This window comes from Octopus bimaculoides, chromosome 2 (assembly GCF_046866305.1).
Source record: "Octopus bimaculoides isolate indiv1 chromosome 2, ASM4686630v1, whole genome shotgun sequence".
Taxonomy (NCBI): domain Eukaryota; kingdom Metazoa; phylum Mollusca; class Cephalopoda; order Octopoda; family Octopodidae; genus Octopus; species Octopus bimaculoides.
Window position 1 is genome coordinate 168,877,560 of NC_142929.1, and position 20,000 is coordinate 168,897,559.

Genomic DNA, 20,000 nt, shown 5'->3' on the forward strand with positions numbered 1-20,000 from the left:
GTGAATCCCTAAAACACTATTTAAGTATTACGTGTCAAAAGTGAAACAAAAACACTCATGTCAAATACTTTCACTTTAAAAATGAAACTATTCCACTAACTGAAACAATCACATTTCGATACTGTAGTGACAGATACTTTCACAGAGAGAGAAAGAGAGAAAGAGAGAGACAGAAAGAGAGAGAGAGAGAGAGAGAGAGAGAGATGCATATGTATACATATACATGTATATGTACACCATTTCGATACTGTAATGACAGATACTTTCAGAGAGAGAGAGAGAGAAAGGGAAAGAAAGAGAGAAAGAGAGAGAGAGAAAGAGAAAGAAAGAGAGAAAGAGAGAGAGAGAGAAAGAGAAAGAAAGAGAGAAAGAGAAAGAAAGAGAGAAAGAGAGAGAGAGAAAGAGAGAGAGAGAAAGAGAGAGAGAGAAAGAGAGAGAGAGAAAGAGAGAGAGAGAGAGATGTATATGTATACATATAGATGTACACGTATATGTATATATATATATATAGATCTATACATACATGCATATGTATACATATGTGTAGATGTATATATATATATAGATGTACATGTAATATGTACACATATATACATATATACATGCATACAGATATCTATACATATATACACCCATCACACACACATACACATGCACACAAACACACACATTAGTCATTTGTTTTCTTATCCAAAACTACGTCAAAAGTACTGAATGGATCTTTATGAAATTTGGAAATTATATTCTTTGCATAACGGCCATAACTCCCATGAAAATTCATATATTTTTGATGTTGATAAAATTTTAACCCGAACATAACAGATGAGCATTATTTAGAAAATGATGTCACACGTTATCGAGGCTACCATTCTTTCTGGATGTGCAAAAGGGGATGACGTCTTTATTCCAAGAATTCCTCTTACTCCATCAGGAGCAGACATTCCTTTTACATTCAGAAGACTACAATTCCCCCTTCGTGTGACTTTTGCCATGTCCATAAACAAATATCAGGGTCAAACACTGTCTGTAGCTGGTCTTCTCTTGGAAGAGCCCTGCTTCTCACATGGACAACTGTATGTTGGCTGCTCAAGAGTGGGCAGCAACAAAAAACCTATTTGTATATGCTCCACAAGGGAAAACAAGGAACATAGTTTACAATGAGGTGTTATAATCACAACAGCAAGAAAGTATGTACATGATCACCTTCTTTTACAAAACTTCATTGACTTTCATATATTTATATTGATATACATATATATACGTGTGTTTGGGTGCGTGTGTGTATATACATCTCTATATATAAAGATGATGCGTAGTCTAGACGGCGTTTTTAGATTTCATTATTCTCTTTAACCCGGGCAACGCCGGGTATTTATGCTAGTATATATATATATATATATATATATATATATGGCAATAACCTTGATTGTGTGCGTTTGTGTTTGCGTACATTATTTGTGTGTGTAGCAGATTGGACACTGAATCGCTGGATAGCCGAGTAGACATCACGGCCAAGCCACAGTAGTTTAACGTGATCGACCGATTAACCGACCAATCAGCGTCAAGCCACCGCGTGAGTCGACTTTCTCGAACTTTGTCACTGAGCCCTATATAAAGGTAGTTTTTCGTGGAAACTCCACAATGTTGAGGCAGCCGCTCGACGTCTCCATTCTCACGGTATGAATATAATGCAATTATTTTCTAGTTGTGATAAGCCAGCTGTAATTGCTAAACTAGTAAAATAGTCGCAGATTCCAGTAGTATGTCTCTCCCGGTGTGTAATTGTCGCTGTCAGTTTTTATCAAAAGACCAACACAGAAAGCACTGTAAGCTGTAAATAAAGCTGCTGTTAATTGTTCGTGAGTGTTGTTAATTACTTCTACACGCAGCTCTAGAAATACATTTTCATTCGCCACCAACATCAAACTTCACCTCGACGACATGTTTGTCTCTCTGTGTGTGTGTGTGTGTGTGCACGCGCACGCGTTACGAATTAAAAGCAGCTCTAATAATGTAAACATAATTGGTCACCCATACATAGTGTATGTGTTTTGTTTATATGCTCGTTTGCTGCGGAATAGCGTTCAGGTGAACGACCTTTCGTGACGCCGAGTGTTAATGAACACCGAATGAGAGTGTAAACAAAACGAGCGTATAAAGAAAACACATACACTATGTATGCGCAACCGATAATGTTTACATTATTAGAGCTGCTTTTAATTCGCAGGTTAATTTTCTTTCACATGTGCCACGCCGCAGAACATCAGCAAATAGACTCCACTTTATTTGCATTTATGTCCCAGGCCAGCAATTCATTCCGCTTCAAAGTGATCCGAGTACATGGTACTGACAAGCCACAATAATGGCGAAACCTTAGTGTCTACCATTTTCAGTCATGCGACAAGAGTTGTCTCGCCTCGTCTGGGACGTTTAGTGTTCTTTAACATTCGGCGTTGCGTAGGAAACTTTCCCTAGACGCTATCCTGCAGTAAATGAGTGTATAAACAAAATATGCAGGTGCAACCGATAATGTATATATATTTACAGAAAAAAAAAAGACGAAGACCGGTGTATAAACAACAAGCAGGTGTATTAATTTGAGGCTCGGGAAAGTGAGAAAGTATTTTACGTTTCGAGCCTACGCTCTTCAACAGAAAGGAACACGATGAAATAAACGGAGAGAATAAAAAATAATAAATAAATAAATAAAAATAAAAAATAATATATATATAGGGGGAGAGAGAGTGTATGTGTGTGTTTTGTATGTATGCGTAGTTGGCAACCTCGACTATATATGACAACTACTGTAAGAAACAAGAGAAGGTATTCATCCCCCAACCTCGGTTTAACATGCAGCGATATCAATCTTTGGTTTAAACAAACCTTTTTACCCGACAATCTGATATTCGCAACGGTGATTAACAAATCGAAAGTTCAACCATTCGCATTCATGATGGACTACACATGCCTTTTCCCATTTCTTTACAAGGATACATAGTTCTTAGTAAATTTTCTCTTGAAGCCACTGGTTGCTGTACCGTGTAGAGTCTCATAATGCCATCAGATGGCGTGAGGTTAGCTATATAAACCGCAGTCTTTGAGAAGCAGGACCCTCCATTTAGTGTATTTGGTAGTAACAGGGACGAGTGAAGTGGAGAAACTATGGATGCGTATGCATTTCTGTTGTAACATGCCATGTTGAAAAGTGATGCTCTCTAAGCATGGTTAACTAAACTTGACCTTATAGGTTTTAAAGAGATTTTCTTGTACCTATAGGTTCATGGGAAATGCTGTCTCATTTGGGACAGGACTCCACTACATTAGTGGATACTGTTTATATTGCGTAGAGGATTGAATCAGACTGTCTTTCTCCTTCTAACTTACTTCGGGTTTGCGGTGAGATAGGCATTCTCCATATCTTCTCAATTATCATCAAAGTCATTCCTCACTAATAAATTATTATAATGTGGTGCGATCCTATTGCAGATCACTCAGCCCGCTAATAGATTGGAGATTCTTCTGGCGATGTTTGTTACTAGGTTTCTTATTACATCTGAAGTGTTTGGAATTTTTCGTTAGGCTTTGTGTAAGAGAAGAATTTGCCTGTCTTGAGATCTAGAGTGACACCCAAGAAGTCTCTGCTTGTTAAGTTGGTGATAACTGTAACACTTTGGTCGAATTCTTTGAAGATATTTATAAAGTTCTTCTTGAGCTTATCCATGACGAAACTGTTCATATCGGTTGAGATTCCCTACCCGTGGACTCGGTACAGAGCCGAACTGTGGGTGGATGTATATTTTTCTATGGTACCCAGAGTAAATAACCCGACTAGATCAACGACTTGGGCTCCGTTGTATTTCCTCATGGATACATCGAACAGTGGGTCGCCTTCCTTTTTCACCCTTTAGGCATCATCGGGAAACAGGAGTGCCTTCCTAGCCTTCCGAATCATTCTAATATTGTGGTTGCTGACTCTAGTAAGTTGTCTCCCGAAATCTGGGTTTTGCAAGAGGAGAGATTTTGATTTTCAACGGCAGAAAACTGGATGAACTTGCAGGTTGCTTTATTCTCGCTATCGCGAGATTATTTAATGACAGCATGACTTCAGTCCCATTGAAATCAACCCTGTGCCCTTCTGATGCCAGAATTGATGGCATCAGGAATACGTTTATTTACAATGCGTAGCTTGCTCTCGGGGGTGCTGATTAACCTACATTTACGGCTGGAAACAACGTGGGAATCATAATCGCTCAGAGTGATACAAGGAGTGCACAGCGATGCGGTCTACACATTTTTTTTTTCTGGAGTGTGACTATCTCCTTCGCTTCCGTGTTTATATATCATTGTATGCTCAGATGTTAACTTACTTGCACGTGCTAGCGCTTGCTCCGTATATTTGCTTTGTGTGTGATGTGTGCGTGAGTATGCTTATGTGTGCGCATATGTGTGTGCGTTTGAGCGCGAATATATACACACACACACGCACGCACGCGCGCACGCACACACACACACACACACACACACACACACACACACACATACACACACACATGCCATATTTCCGGTCAGTGTATACACTATTGCACCATTTTACAAAAGATGTTTCAAAAATCTACTGTGTGCTTAATGCACCTATATAACAAGTATGAAACCGAGCACCATTATCGCAAAGTGCCTAACTAAGGAGTAGGACGGGTAGTTGTCTACTAAATATTACTAAACATATTACTAAATATAAAATACTTAAAATACATTTATCTGTTTATTAGCAAAACTTGCGACAAATGTGCCGAAGACCTAATTAATGGCTTACAGTACATGGGAAGTATATGACAGCAGGAACTTCACATCATTTTAGTGTACCTCCACTCACACCCCAGCATACATAATCCATTCCGGATATATATCTTACGTTACTGAACAACATCGTTACCTTTAAGAATGTTTGTTTATCCACCAGTAAATGAAAATGTTCCAGTAAGGTTAAAGGAATGTTGAACTTCAACTTTCACTTATCTACATTGCAACCAGGTGTCGATCAAACAATAGCGATTGTGCTACTCCCTTCTAGCAGATCACGGTAACAAAAAACATCACAACTAATAGTGCGAGTTTCACATCCTGTATGCAATTCACTTGACTAAAATATAAAGAATCTACATACACAGTTGCTCTGATCGGGGTTAGAGTTTGCTTAAGGTATTTTCTAAGTGTTATGCTTGATTTATCGTAAATTTCTCAGAGTTCAAGCCCTTGGTTCAAAAACAATGTAAACTTTGCCATAGGATTAAATTTAAGTTCGATGTTATAACATAGGCGAAATAACACGGTAATAGGTTAATAGTATTCTGGTCCACCACAACTAGTAAAATGATGAGGACTAGGAGGAAGCACGAAGAGTTAAACACTAAACGTATAAAATTCTATTTCTGTTTAGTAATTGTCAAGAGGCCGGAAGTAAGAGAATCAAACACATGGATAGTAAACTAAAAGGGCCTGGATATATCACTACCTAAATGGTATTCCGGATTTATGAGAGAGAAAAATCATCTCTGTGTGAGGGCTAGAACAAGAATAGTATAAAAATTGCCTGCTGGATACGAAAACAGAATCGCTAAATTTTTCAGTTATCTGATTAATGCAGGAGAATAAAATAATTTTGAACTTTTACAAAGTCCCTTTAACACTTAAATAGCTTCGGGCAACGTTAGAATTCAAAGCTGATAAATTTGTTATTGTTAACACATATGTCTGTGAAGAAACACGCTATACAATTGTTTAATAAAGAAAGACATTACCTAAGATAAGATTATGCACTAGAGTATATATTCATGTCCATCTTAATGATTGAATGGATGAAGAAGAAATGAACTTAGAGATAAAGTTCGATCTTGGCATCTAGGTGAACTATTAAAGAAACCTGCCTCGTTAGTTTTAGGTTCTGTTTCGGACCATAAGATTGGACTTGCTAAAAAAACCTGAGTGACTGAAGACACAGCCGTAACATCGATATGTCTAACCATTTGCTTGCAACCGTTAGATGTCACAACCAATAAACCATTTAAATGAACCATGAGGAAAGAGTGAAACAAAAGACTGAGGGCTTCAGATTCTGAGTGGTTAGGAAATTTATACAATGCAGAGCATGAAGAAGTTATGTTGAAATCATTTTCTATAAAAAGAATTGTAGCATTAATAATGCCCTTGATGGTGCAAAGGGAAATGTATTTCCTGAAGAAAAGATCCTATTATAGAGAATTCCATTGATGAAGAGAGTAAAAATGAGTTTTTCAAGTTTTGACGATTTGAGGTTACTTAGTTCTGAAGATAATGGTTTCATGAGTTTTGCAGATGATGATAAAATAAAATTTCATAATTACATTTTTTTTTTTTTACATTCATTGTACATTGCTGATATCTAGTAGCCTTATCCATTTACTGAAATACCAGTTTTTCTTAGAATGCAAAACACTTTTCTCCTGTTGTTTGATAAGAAGGAAATATTTGCCTTGTCTGCATATATACTACATCTGTGGGAATTCAATCGTATTTATTGTACTTTGCAGCTTGTTTTGACCAGTTTTGCCGATAAATAATCTTCCCCTGCTGACACCAGTATTCGTTCATACCAATATAAGTTGTTTTTCTTTTCAGCTATAGTAAATTTAATGGATTTTTCTTTCATAGTTAGTATTATGTTACAGTATATGATTTCATGCATGATTTTAATATATATTGTATTCACAAGCAGAAAAAGAAAGCTATTTTCTCTCATAACCACTTTAAAATCACTTTCGCGAAATCTATGATGAAATATGACGAAACATACAAAAATGGGGTAGTCTACAAAATATCGTTATAAATTAAGTGTGCGCCTTATGCGGAGGCTCGTTTTATACACAGACAAGCACGATGTGTATGTGTGTGTGTGTACACCTGCAAATACGGGATAGATAGATAGATAGATAGATAGATAGATAGATAGATAGATAGATAGATAGAGAGAGAGAGAGAGAGAGAGAGAGGGAGAGAGAGAGATAGATACATACATACATACATACATACATACATACATACATACATACATACATACATACATACTCAGGTCAGCTCTTATTGAACATAACTGTATTCAAAGGCGTTCGATCTCATATTTTTGTGTATCTAACATTCTACAGTATTCAGTGTGTCCTTCCTTTATTTAAGACAATAATGTGTTACTTGGGGGTGGGGATTTGCCGCTATTTCTTGTACATAAAGTAATATTGTAAAGGTTCTTTGATTTGGTAGACTTTGTGCATTGTATTTAGGGCAAGTAAACATGTTGAAAGCTATCCTTCTTCAAGATATCCCTGAGGAATTGAACTCCGTCCTACAACACTAATCCGTCGTGATAACTCGGTATATAATGGAGTATTCTTAGTTTTAATATCTGTGGTATCAATTTGCTGCAACGTCGACTGAGCCAAATGAGATTGCTTTAAATGTCATGATCATGGACATAACTTAGTGCCTGCATCAAGATAACGAACAGCCGATTTTCGTTTGGTTGTGGTGCTCCATATCAACTTGCCTTCTACGTGGTCGCTCGAAATAACAACTAAATCTCCCTCATAAAACATCGTGCGGTCTTAAAACAGGACGCATCAGGTAATGCTTTCATAGATACACTGCAGCTGAACGAAAGGACTAGATTACCACAGCAGAACTGCTTTTGATCAGGTGATCAGGGCTGACGTGGGGCTAAACAACACTCAGATCTCTCTCTCTCTCTCTCTCTACCTCTCTCTCTCTCTCTCTCTCTCTCTCTCTCTCTCTCTCTCTGCTATAGCATGAAACGTGTTTACAAGTCACGTATACACTACATATACATCACGTATACATCACACACCTGTACGACACTGAGAATATACTCGTGAAATGAAGCCAAGAAAATAATCACTTCCATAACAACTACACGCAGCAGCAAAAACTGTTTAGACACGTGTTGTGTGCTTGTGTGTAAATCTCTGGCTTTCATATATACATGTGTCTGCATGTATCTGTAGAAGGGCGTCTATTCATTCATATATATATATATATATATATATAAATATGTGTTTGTATGTATATATATACATATATATATATATATATATATATATATATATATATATATATATATATATATATATATATATATATATGCTTACGTGTACATGTGTGCGTGGGTGTGTTTGTATGAATTCGTATTATTTATATATGTCTGTATTTATTTTCCTACAGCATTCATTTAATTTTATGTTGACGCCTCCACCGTTGCTTATGTCGAAAGACTATTGAGAATCTCTTTCCCGGTTTAATGGCTAAAGTCAGCAATAGCAACACCCTCAATATCTCTACAACATATTTCTACATACACGTAACAGATTATTTATTATGCTGTGTGGTGAAAGGTCTAATTAATCTCAACGGTATCATTGCAATAGTGACGGCATTGATAACGAGTCGTCAAAACTGAAATTCACAACTGGCAGACGTTGATAAAATCTTTTATCCAGGTACCACAAGAAAGTGAATCTGGCTACTTTAAGACTCTGAGTCATTGATAATAGTTTCATTTCAGTGTAATGTCTATATATTATATTGAGGTTTGGTTTGTTTTGGGTGGTAAGGAGGTTGGGTTGTGATTTAAGAACGTCATTAGAAATATCATACTGTCTCAATTTTTTTTCTCTTTCGTTTAAGTGTCCTATAATAATAATAATAATAATAATAATAATAATAATAATAATAATAATCTTTTCTACTGTAGGCACAAGGCCCGAAATTTTTGAGGGAGGGTGCCAATCGATTAGATCGACACCTGTATGCAACTGATACTTAATTTATCGATCACGAAAGGATGTAAGGCAAAGTCGACCTCGGCGGAATTTGAACAACGATTCTGCCAGCTCGCCGCCTTAATGGTAATAATAATCCTTTTTACTAAAGACACAAGGCCTGAAATTTGGTGGGAGGGGCCTAACTGATTACATCAACTCCATTGTTTCACTAGTACTTTATTTATCGACCCCGAAAGGATGAAAGGCAAAGTCGTGAACTCAGAACGTAAAGACGGACTAAATGCTGCTGAGCATTTCGGCATTTCGTCCGGCATGCTAACAATTTTTATTTTTTATTTTTAATCTATTACTCGTTTCAGTCATTGAACTGCAGGCATGCTGGGGCACCGACTTAAGTGTTTAGTTGAACAAGTGAACCCCAGTAACTTTTTAAGAATTTAATACAATAAAAGGCTGACACTTAATCTATCTGTGCCTTTTGCCGAACTGCTAGTTTACCAGCTCGTCAACAAACCAACTCTGACAAGCGGTGGGTGGGGACAAATACAAAGATATACGCGCGCGCGCGCAAACACACACACACACACACACACACACAGATATATATTTATACATACATGTATACGACAGGCTTCTTTCAGTTTCCGTCTATCAAATCCAGGCCTTGGTTGATCCAACATTAAGCATGTGTGAATGAATGCTATAGTGAACTTTAAAGGGCATATGCTATAATGTACTTTTGAAATCTAAGATTTCAGCCGACACTCCTTCCGTGTAAATTAAAGAGAATTAAATGCATAGGGCCATTATAAACAATTCTTTCTTATACAGTTTCATCAAGGACAGAAAAACAGTTCGACTGGTTTCAATTATTTTATGAAATCTTATTAGAAAGTGAGTACTCATCTATAACTATTCAGCGAGATATTGTACAATATAGTGTTAAAGTACACAGTCTTTAATGTGTCATTAATTTTCTAATAAACAGTCTCTAACTGCCGATGATACAGTACTTATGCAAATTGGATTCCTCGATTTATTAAAGTCCTTAAATCCAGTGGTTGAAAATATAATCTTTTCTTTCCACGAAGAGGTTGTATGAAAAACGATGGCTTACACAAAGATACACGCGTACGCGCACACATACACACACACACACACACACACACACACACACACACACACACATACACATACACACACACATATACACATACACACACACACTCAGAAATAAGTTTAATTTAAAACCAAACATTGTCGGTTAAAATTTAGATTTGCTTTAAAGTACATTATATCAAACACATAAACACGCGCGCATACACATATATCAAACTTATATGTGTGCGTGTGTGTGTGTGTATACATACACACATGCATACATATGTATATGTATATTTATACATACATATCTAGATATGGACATGTATACACACACACATACACACACACATACATATAAGTAATATACATGCAGACACATGCATACACACACATACACATTCAAGTATACTCGTGAGATAAATAACTGCAACTTAAAAGAACTCATTACCAAATTGGAACATAGCAGAATATATTTGATATAACGGAATAGTGATTGCTATTTATTCAGATATAATAGATATCCATACACACACACACAAACCCACACACACACACAAGCACACACGTACATATATGCACTCTCAATTTATCTGCATCCATTCTGTTTCATATTTCTTCTTCTAGACTCAAGGCATGCAGTAAAAACAAATAAGAACGACTTTAATTAAATATCTACAAAATGTGTTAGAAAGACGTGTCTTTTTTTCTTTTCTTTTTTCTTTTGCCTCTCTTATTTTCCCGACATTTTTCCTTTCATTCAGTGCAAACAGCATAAGTGTTCAGAGATTTATCTAAACAAAACCAAGCTAAGTGTTAAGAGCTTTCATAAATGCGGGGAAATTAACAAGTGAATAAAACCATCTACAGTCCTTTTTCTCTTTTAACTTCCGTTTTTTTGTATATTTTGATCATTTTTATTTCTTACTCATTTTCAGTAACATTGCAATACTGTGAATCTGCTATCTCACATTTAACCATTCTACCAGATGAGCAGGTCATTATACAACCGTGGCGCTCGAGTAGAAATATTTTGTGTACTTTTCTTTGCTAGTAAGCACGAGGGTGTGTGTGTGTGTCTGTATGTTGTTGGTGTTGCTTTTGCTGTTGCTGATGTGCGTGTGTGTCAATGGTTGCATGTTGTGTGTGTGTGTGTGTGTGTGTGTGTGTGTGTGTGTGTGTCCACACCATAACCTCTTCTATGTTCATATGCAAATGTCTGAAACCATTGCTGCTGCTGCTCTTTCTGTTGTTGCCTTGATACGTTTGATCATCGTAGATATTAATTCTTACATTACTTCTCTTGTTTACTACGCATGCCACTATGCTATATCTGCGTACTATTATAGGAATCGGGGCAAAGTGAATATCAAAACTTGCCAAAATGAATATCAGAACAATGACACAGCAATGCACCGCTGGTATGATATGAACGTCTGACCCTTCAATTGTGGTCTGATATTTAACCGACTCGACCACTTGCAGCTCATTTATTACCTATATTTGATACTTGCTCAGTTGTCTTTATCACTATTCTTGCAATTATGGTTGCAAACAATTTATTTAAAGATGTATTATAGCAATATAAAGATACTAATTCAAAACCTTACCCAATGCCATAGCCATTTTGGTCTCATGTTGAGGATCTATTTTCAGTGTTTTAAAACTTTTTTGTCTGATCATCAGTTGCAGCAACTGAAGAACTGTACAATTGTACCATTATTGGTTCAATCATACCACTTTTAGACACCTAAGCTCTTTGGTTGCATAAATTGCCAATGACATTTTCTGTTATTAGTCCTTTATTCTAAAAGCGCGAGATAACAGAATCAGTATAGCACTGAAGGAAATAACACAATTTCTTTGTGCTTCTTTCACTGTCAGTTAAAATCTGTCTGAGATTAACCCTGCTTTTCATTCTTCTGAGGTGAGTAACATAAGCACCAGTCAAGTGCTGGCAAAGATTTAACTAACTGCTCTACCACCCAGTGTGAGAAGCCTTTCGCTTATATACTTATATTCGTAAGAAGTCATTATTTTTTCTCATCCTGGCAGTAACTTCGAAATACGAAAACGAATTCCAGTGTCTAGAAAGTATATTTCTAAACAATACTTCCGATGGGAGCGAGGATAGATTTGTATTGAGACTGTTATTTCATTCTCCTTCATCCACAAACTTGGAAACAAAGTGGAGGAGCACATGATTTCCCTATCTATTGCTTCGAGTTAATGTCAAAGTAACCTGTATAGTATTTCGCAGAGTTCCTAAGCATTAGATTGTTCACTTCTCGTTGCAAATATCTCTTAGATCTTATCCTACCGTCTTAAAAAGAGAAGATACGTTGTACAATGTAGTTTCTGATATTAAAAAGACGATGCTGGATGCGGCTCGAACGTCTCTCGTCATGGGTCTACTCAGTCAAGGATGACCTGGTCCTAAATAGCAACCATAACAATAACAACAACAACATTCTAGCATTACACAGCAATTTCATCATCAGTATCATTTTTTTCTGCTTTCGTATTCCTCACTCAACTTTCTCGTCTGGTTTATCTTTCAGAAATTTAAAGTAACGCTGGATGGAGGTCGATTTAAAAAGGAAGGGCGAGTTGCTATACTCTTGCCCGGAGCTAAGAAGTATGGAGTGATCTGTGGTGACCACTGGAGTTATTTTGAAGCTTCTGTGGTCTGTCGGCAGTTAGGATTTGGTTTGGTGAAGCAAATTTTCCAGGTAAGGATAAATATTATGATTACTGACTATTAAGGAATGAATGTATGCGTATGATTATGTGCTTGTCTGAATGTGTAGAATTGGATGGCATCTGCTGATGTACGAAAAAAAAATCAGAAATTAAATTCGTTTACTGAAAGAACTCACTTCTGACGCCTCGTATCCAAAACTTTCTTTCCGGTCTAAAACATCAGAATTCACTTTCCCAATGACAAACGAACGTATATTATTTACCAATTTTACAATATCTTACCAACTTGGCCATTTTAGTTCTGTTGCTTATGCCTATGTTACAACAAGGAAAAATCTAGGTAGTCATTCATTCTGATAAAAATAGCAACCAAATTCTCTCAAATCATGAACTACCAGCTTAAAGGACTTATTGAAAAACACCGTCTCAGAATTTTTACTTGACAAAGATAGAATCACTCTCAGTGAGAGCCGACCTCAATAAATGACAATATGTACGTGTGTGTAAGCGTATGTGTGTATATATATATATATATATATATATATATATATATATATATATATTACTAACTTGGAAGTAGGTCATGGATCTCTGGTTCTCTCCCTACTGGTCGGTGGCTATATATATGTCTCTTCCTGATGTAGCTTACTTGCCTGGTGATAAGGTTATACAAAACATGAAAGAGAGAAATGGAAGAATACAGAGGAGATAAACTATCTTGGTCTTGCCAACGTTATTTCTATCACATTAACCGCTAAAATCTCATGAATGCTTTGCAAGACATTATCATTTCAACAGCGGTTTTCATTTAAAAGTTTGTGTAGTTGCACTCGCTGTGAGGGTGTTCTGTGCAATTCTTTTATGGATTTGCTGTTTTCCCGAGAACATTACTTCAGCTGTTCTTCCTTCCACACACGCTGATATAAGGGTTGTTACTATGATAATAACCAGAGAAGGCTTGAATACTTGTATTGCAGAAGCAAGAATTCTGGAATGAATTTCTTATTGGTGGTTCAAAGATGATCTTATTTCAGTCTATTTCGTATCAATGACATCAAGCGACAGCTAAGATAGCTTAACATTTACTCAACAACTCCTTAGTAACTCAGACGCAGCATGTCCATGTATTTAAAACGTTTGCTTCGTAACCATAAAAGCCGTTCCAAGTTCAGTCCCTCTGCATAGTATCCTGAACAAATGTTTTGCTGTTGTTTTTTACTATATTCTTGAAATTCAAAAGCCAGTTTGTCACACATAGTCACATTTTCCATTATAATTCATTTAAGGTACACCTGTCTACGAAATACTCAGACACTTACAGACTAATTCAATGAGTTAGCCGTTCCATTGGTTGAACTTTGTAACATTCATCGTTAGAACCGACGGGAATCCATTTACTATTTTTTTTTACTCTGACACACATAGTGAAGGTAGAATAAGTCTTGTATTTTAACTGTTTTGTTCACTGATTTATTTTACTGAACCAGCATTTAACCTTTGTTTTTTATTCATCGCCGAACAACTGCTAACTTTTCAAAATTAATTAACAATTTCACTAATATTTATAGTGATAAATGCAAACTTATACTCTGGGCACACAATATATTAGGTCTGACTCATAAGCTCACAAATGTTGACGAAATTCGAAGTAGGTGCTTACAATCTATCTATCTGAGATTGTCCAAATAACTATGTCAGTTTTATTGTGTTAGTAATTGATTGAAGTTTTGACTGAAATTCTGTCAATATTCCTTTTTCTTGGAAATTCTGGCTACATACATGAGTATACATATATCTATCTGTTTAATCCACTTGCTTACCTGTGTCTACTTGTGTATCTATATGTGTTTGGAGACATATATTTGTACATAGATGTAAATAAAGGATCGAGTTAATGACGCTGCTCATCCGTGTAAAATTGATTACTATTAAGATATGTGGTATGTATGTATGTATGTATGTATATATGTATGTATGTATGTATGTATGTATGTATATACAGCATCATGACGAGCTGGCAGAATTACACTACGGTGCTAGCCTAGTTCATGACTGCTTTATATGCAGCTGATCTATGCTGTTGATGGAAGAAAGAAGGTCGGGTACATGCTGTCAACAAAGTGGAAATCTCCATCTGAAGATTCGACACTTTTCTTTACCGCACATCACTAATATAGAAAGACTGTATTTATATTTAGTCCACAGTGAGGCTTAATAATATTTCAATTCTTCTGATTTTCATGCTGTTTTGAATATGCGTGTGTGTGTGTGTGTGTGTGTGTGTGTGTGTGTGTGTGTGTGTGTGTGTGTGTGTGTGCGTGCGTGTATGTGTGTGCACGTGCGTGTGGGTGTAAACACGCGAGTGTTTCTGTAATTATAAAGTATCGTTAATAATTATGATTTATCCATGTTAAACATCCATTTCTCTGAAGAATTAACCTAAATGTCTAACATTGTTTTGCGCTTTTGTATTTTGATACTCGAAAAAGAATTTCCATACAAGATGTTTAATAATTTATTCATTATCTTAACATTTCCACCAACACTACGGACAGGTAAATTACTATGGTGGAAGTGAACTTGATAAACTCTTTGCCCGCATCCGTTGCCACGGAAACGAAAGTCATCTAGCAGACTGTCAGACGTTTGAGTATTACAATCAAGTGAAATGTAGCACTAAGGAGTCTGTGGCATCTCTCATTTGCACAGACGGTAGGTGAACTCTCCTTCCTTTTTTATAACTGTATCATCTTCTGTCTTGTACTTCCATTTTCTTCTTTTTGTTAATAATCAAAATGGAAGGAGCGGTATCCATGACATGTGCAGAGCCTCCTAGACTGGTAAGATTAATGTGGTTTATTATGTTCAGTTTGAACATCAGTAGGTCGGTGTCTTCAGGAAAACCGTGGGTGGAGAAGGAATTTCAGAATGTTGGAATCTTGTGGGTAAGATGTATCTAAACACACATACTTAACTAATTCTATGAGTATATGCTGCACGAGGCTATGGCAGTACGCATGCACTTATCATCTCGTAAATGTGCGTGTGTAATGTTGTGTGTGTTCAGACTAATACATGTGTCATAACACCCATCACTATTACCAACAATACCAGCTATACCTTGTTACTAACGGGCGAGTGAGTGGAAAGAGCGGCTCTATGTGGCTGCCCGACCTACAAAAAATAGCAAAGGTTCTTCAAATATCGCCTTAACAACATCTTAAAACAGAAAGACACATTACAGAATATTGTTCTAAATACCCCTAAATAAGACGAGATGGTCATGGCTGAAACGCTTGATCATAATTGCCTTGGAGTTAAACACTACTATTACTATCACTAACTCTAGCTCTCCCTCCTTTTTCTTTCTCCATCTTCTTCACACACTGTTCTAACCACCATTTCATCTCTTTTCTCTTCTCACTAGTCCACATGGCATTGAATTATTCCTTTGAATAAAGTGTTTTGATTTCATCGAATCATTGCTGTTTTATATTGCTTGTTACAACCAGGATAAACCAGTTTTGTCTCTCATGCTCCACTTAAGTAATTACCTGCTTAAGTCTACCACAATTTTGTTTTCATCAGTGATTTGCGATTGTTTTTGTTCTTTACCATACCATCTAGTACATATACTCCACATTTTTCTCCTGATAACCAACAACTGATAGAGTCAACCATCTTTCCCCCATCACCTTTCGTAGCAAATTTAACGATCGAACGGAGGTGCCTCAATGTGGTGGTTTGATCTACTAAAAGGAGCAGCCAAACTTCCATCAAATTATTTCACCCACATAAAGGCTACATATCTCGCGCTAAGGCTGTAGCGACTCCTTGAATAGACTCTTAATATGCTCAGAGTCCAACCAACAACGAACTATTAGTCCAATATCTGGGACGACGCTGTTGCTATACGCCCAGATAACTTAGGCTGCATTCAAAGAAAAGGCTCCAAGATTGATATGAAGATGCTCACAAACATACTCGAGAGCACAGACGCACTGTCCATCCCCTCATTCTCTTTCTCTGTCTCTGTCTCTCTCTCCAGTAGTTTTCGTTCCTCAGAGCTGACTGTTTTACGCCATTTCCACTGAGGGGCACACTGACAAACTCGTTTCTCTCTAACTCCCGTTATCAGTACTGTGTCCACCACTACAATCACCACATTAAACCACTTCTCACAGTACTTCCTTCCTGAAATGACATCCCTTTGAAATTCTTTCCTAGCCCTCGCTTTTACTACAGCTGAAATCTTGCAATTGTTCAAGAGGAACATCAACCCTGTGAATCTCATCAGTTACGGAGGATCTGTAAAGACCGTAGACACAACCCCTTCTTCGAACCCAAACTATTAACAAAAAAATCACAACTTGAATGAATCCTTCACTATAGATATTACAACCAACCAGTAGCGGCCTTTTCATCAGATTTCCTTCAATTACAACCCTGTAGAACCTATTTCTTTCATATATCCTGACCAACATATATAATCTACCTAATTTCTTATTGCGGGCGGCATTGGGTGGTTGAGAGGAAGTTATGTCATTTATATATTGACACAGCTGTGTGTCATGATTTTCTTATGTTTACAGAAAAATTCTGATGGCTGTTGCCAAAATCTTTCAATATGTCTTTATTAATCGACCTATATATCTACCTATATGTCTTATTAGTTATCCATCTATCTATCAGTGCCGTATGGTGGTTGTTGTAATCAATGTGCTGCCATACCCAATGCCACCAAATTTCAAGCAGGGTTATAACAAAAGTTTTCCATTAAGATTTCTGATTAAATTAATGAGTAAGGTTAATATTTGTAATGAATTTGTCATTTTCGATGGGTGTGCAGCTCATACCTAGCACATCTGGAATATACGCCCCTGCTATTTATATTCTTTTCTTTCAATCTCATTATCGTTATTTTCCTCTAACTTCGCGTCTTTACAACTTTTAACTCATTCTTTCTCTTTTTATCTTTTCTAAATTTCTCTTATTTTTTTCTCTCTCGCACTCTTCTAGTTTCTTTCCACTTCCACTTTCTCATTTTTTTCTCTATGTGTGTATGTGTGTATGTGTGGTGTATGTATAAGTATATATAAATGCACACACTTATGTGCACATACACACACACACACACACACACACACACACTTATATGTGCGTGTATGAATGCAGAAATCATATATATATATAGGTTCAAAAAAACAATAACAAAAAGACAACAAAGTGAGGACGTGATACGGATAGTGTTATTGGACGCTCCGGGAAAGGAAAGAGAGAGTGTATGACGTTTCGGGCGTAGCCCTTCGTCGGAAAGATGGAAAGTTCGGAGAATGGAAAAACGGAGAAAGAGGAAAATGGTACCGATGCCCACGAGGTTACATTGTGAAAAGACCGGAAGAGGAGGTGGTGGGGAAAAAGTTTTTTCTAAGACAGGAGAGTGAAAAAGGGAGATGAATATCTGTGTGTGCGCGAGAGTCTGCGAGTGTGTGTGTGATAACAGAACGTGTGTGTGCAAACAGTCTTACTGTAAAAATATAGCCCCTTGATATACAACAGGCGCTTCACCAACTAGAAATAAATAGTTACTTTCAGTTTCTGTTTTCTTTAAAGATTCGTCAAGAATCGCTTAACATCGCCTTCTATCTGTCGAAGTAAATCCCGTCAAAAATTAATTAGTTGTAGCTGGTAAGACTGTAAGATACCAAAATTCTGAAACTAAAGAAACAACAAACTTATTGCAATGGAGCTTTATAGATATTGAAAATAAATTCAACTCCAGGTTCACCCACTTCGATATTGTAGAATATTACCCATCCATTTCTAGGCCCCCCTTCTGAAAGCTAAATTTAAGAAATCGTTCACTGCTGTAACTGACGTTAATATTATATAATCACGAACGCAAGGTAGTCGCTCTCAGTTTGTGACGGCTCCTTCAGGATAAGAAAAAAAGAGAATAATCTCTTCAGTGCATCCAAGAGTCGCTACGATGGATCAAAAATATCGGGATTAATCGTATTATGTACTAAACGCTTAAAAAATAGAGTGCAGTCATCCTAGCATAGAACCATATGCAGATGACGTGCCAACAGTATCCCATTATTTGAACGGACATAATATGAGCAAATTTAGAAAAGTTTAGAAAAATTCAAGAATTTAAGCTAAAAATTACAAGAAAATCAAATAAACTTTCTAGACACTACCCTAAACCGAAACACTCTATCCCTACCGAAAACTAAATGAGGAAACAATACATATCAATAGGGATTTTATTCACCCACCCACAATTATAAAACGTATTACATATATCATTTGTAAACATCAGATAAGAACATATTTAATAAAGACTTTTAGTTTTTGAAAGAGGTGGTTTCAAAGACAAACTGAAGTACTTAGAACATCCTATACAAAAAAATATCAAATTTAGAAATATGAATATAATTGGATAATAGCACTTCATATAGTATCCACAAACATAGCAAGAAACTTCCTATCACTCATAAGTACATACTTCCCTGGTTTACTCAGATATCCCAAAATATTTAACAAAAATTCAATAAAAATCAGCTGTAGTTGTTTAGATAACAGGCCCGCAAATTTCCAACTACAACCAAAAACTAGAAATGCAATTGTAGAAACGCATCAAATTGTCAAAGGTGCTACTGTTTAGATTTGGTGTGAAAGGAAAATAAATTATATTTGCATATACAAGGATGACAAAAACACCTTGGAAAGTCGATGTTAACCGCACAAATAAATTTCGACAGTATGTGAAGAGTTATTCCTCCTTAAGTTTTGCATTCAAATCTCACTCAGACCAACTTTGCCTTTCTTCTATCTGTTGTTGATAAAATAATTACTCTAGAATCGATATAATTGATTATACGTTTAAATTTGGTGTCCCAGTATGGCCATAGTCCAATGACTGAAACCAATAAAAGAACTCTCTTTCTTTTCTAACATGTACAAAAATATAAAGATATATTTTCACTGTAACTGTTTGTCAAAACATTTTTAACTCAACTACTACCCTACTAAGAATCTTTTGAACCCAGACAACTTGCTTTCATTTCATTCACAGATTAAATGATTATTCCATTACATTCTTTTACAGAGCTTCCTGACTTAGTACCAGACGCTGAAGCACTTCGATTATCAATGCGGCTTGAGGACAAGCCCCTTTACTATTTACAATGTGCTATGGAAGAGAATTGTCTTGCATCAGAAGCTTATGAAGTTAAGGAACATTCCAGAGGTAATGAATTCTGATATAGTTTAAAGAAAGGAGGGTTGTTTGTTTTGCTTTGTTTTTGTTGCTTTTTATAGTAAAACGATTTGTGGTAGTTGCCTGGGTGGATATAGTATCAGACA

The 20,000-nt window shown here is 36.4% G+C and overlaps 1 protein-coding gene across 1 annotated transcript in view; it reads left to right on the plus strand.

Moving 5' to 3' along the window:
• LOC106872973 (uncharacterized) overlaps positions 1–20,000 on the plus strand; it is a 108,267-nt gene that overhangs the window by 76,329 nt on the left and 11,938 nt on the right. Inside the window, exons 3-5 of the mRNA XM_014920159.3 lie at positions 12,488–12,658; positions 15,185–15,341; positions 19,744–19,884. Coding sequence (XP_014775645.1) covers positions 12,488–12,658; positions 15,185–15,341; positions 19,744–19,884 — 469 coding nt within the window. The remainder of the gene's footprint in view (positions 1–12,487; positions 12,659–15,184; positions 15,342–19,743; positions 19,885–20,000) is intronic.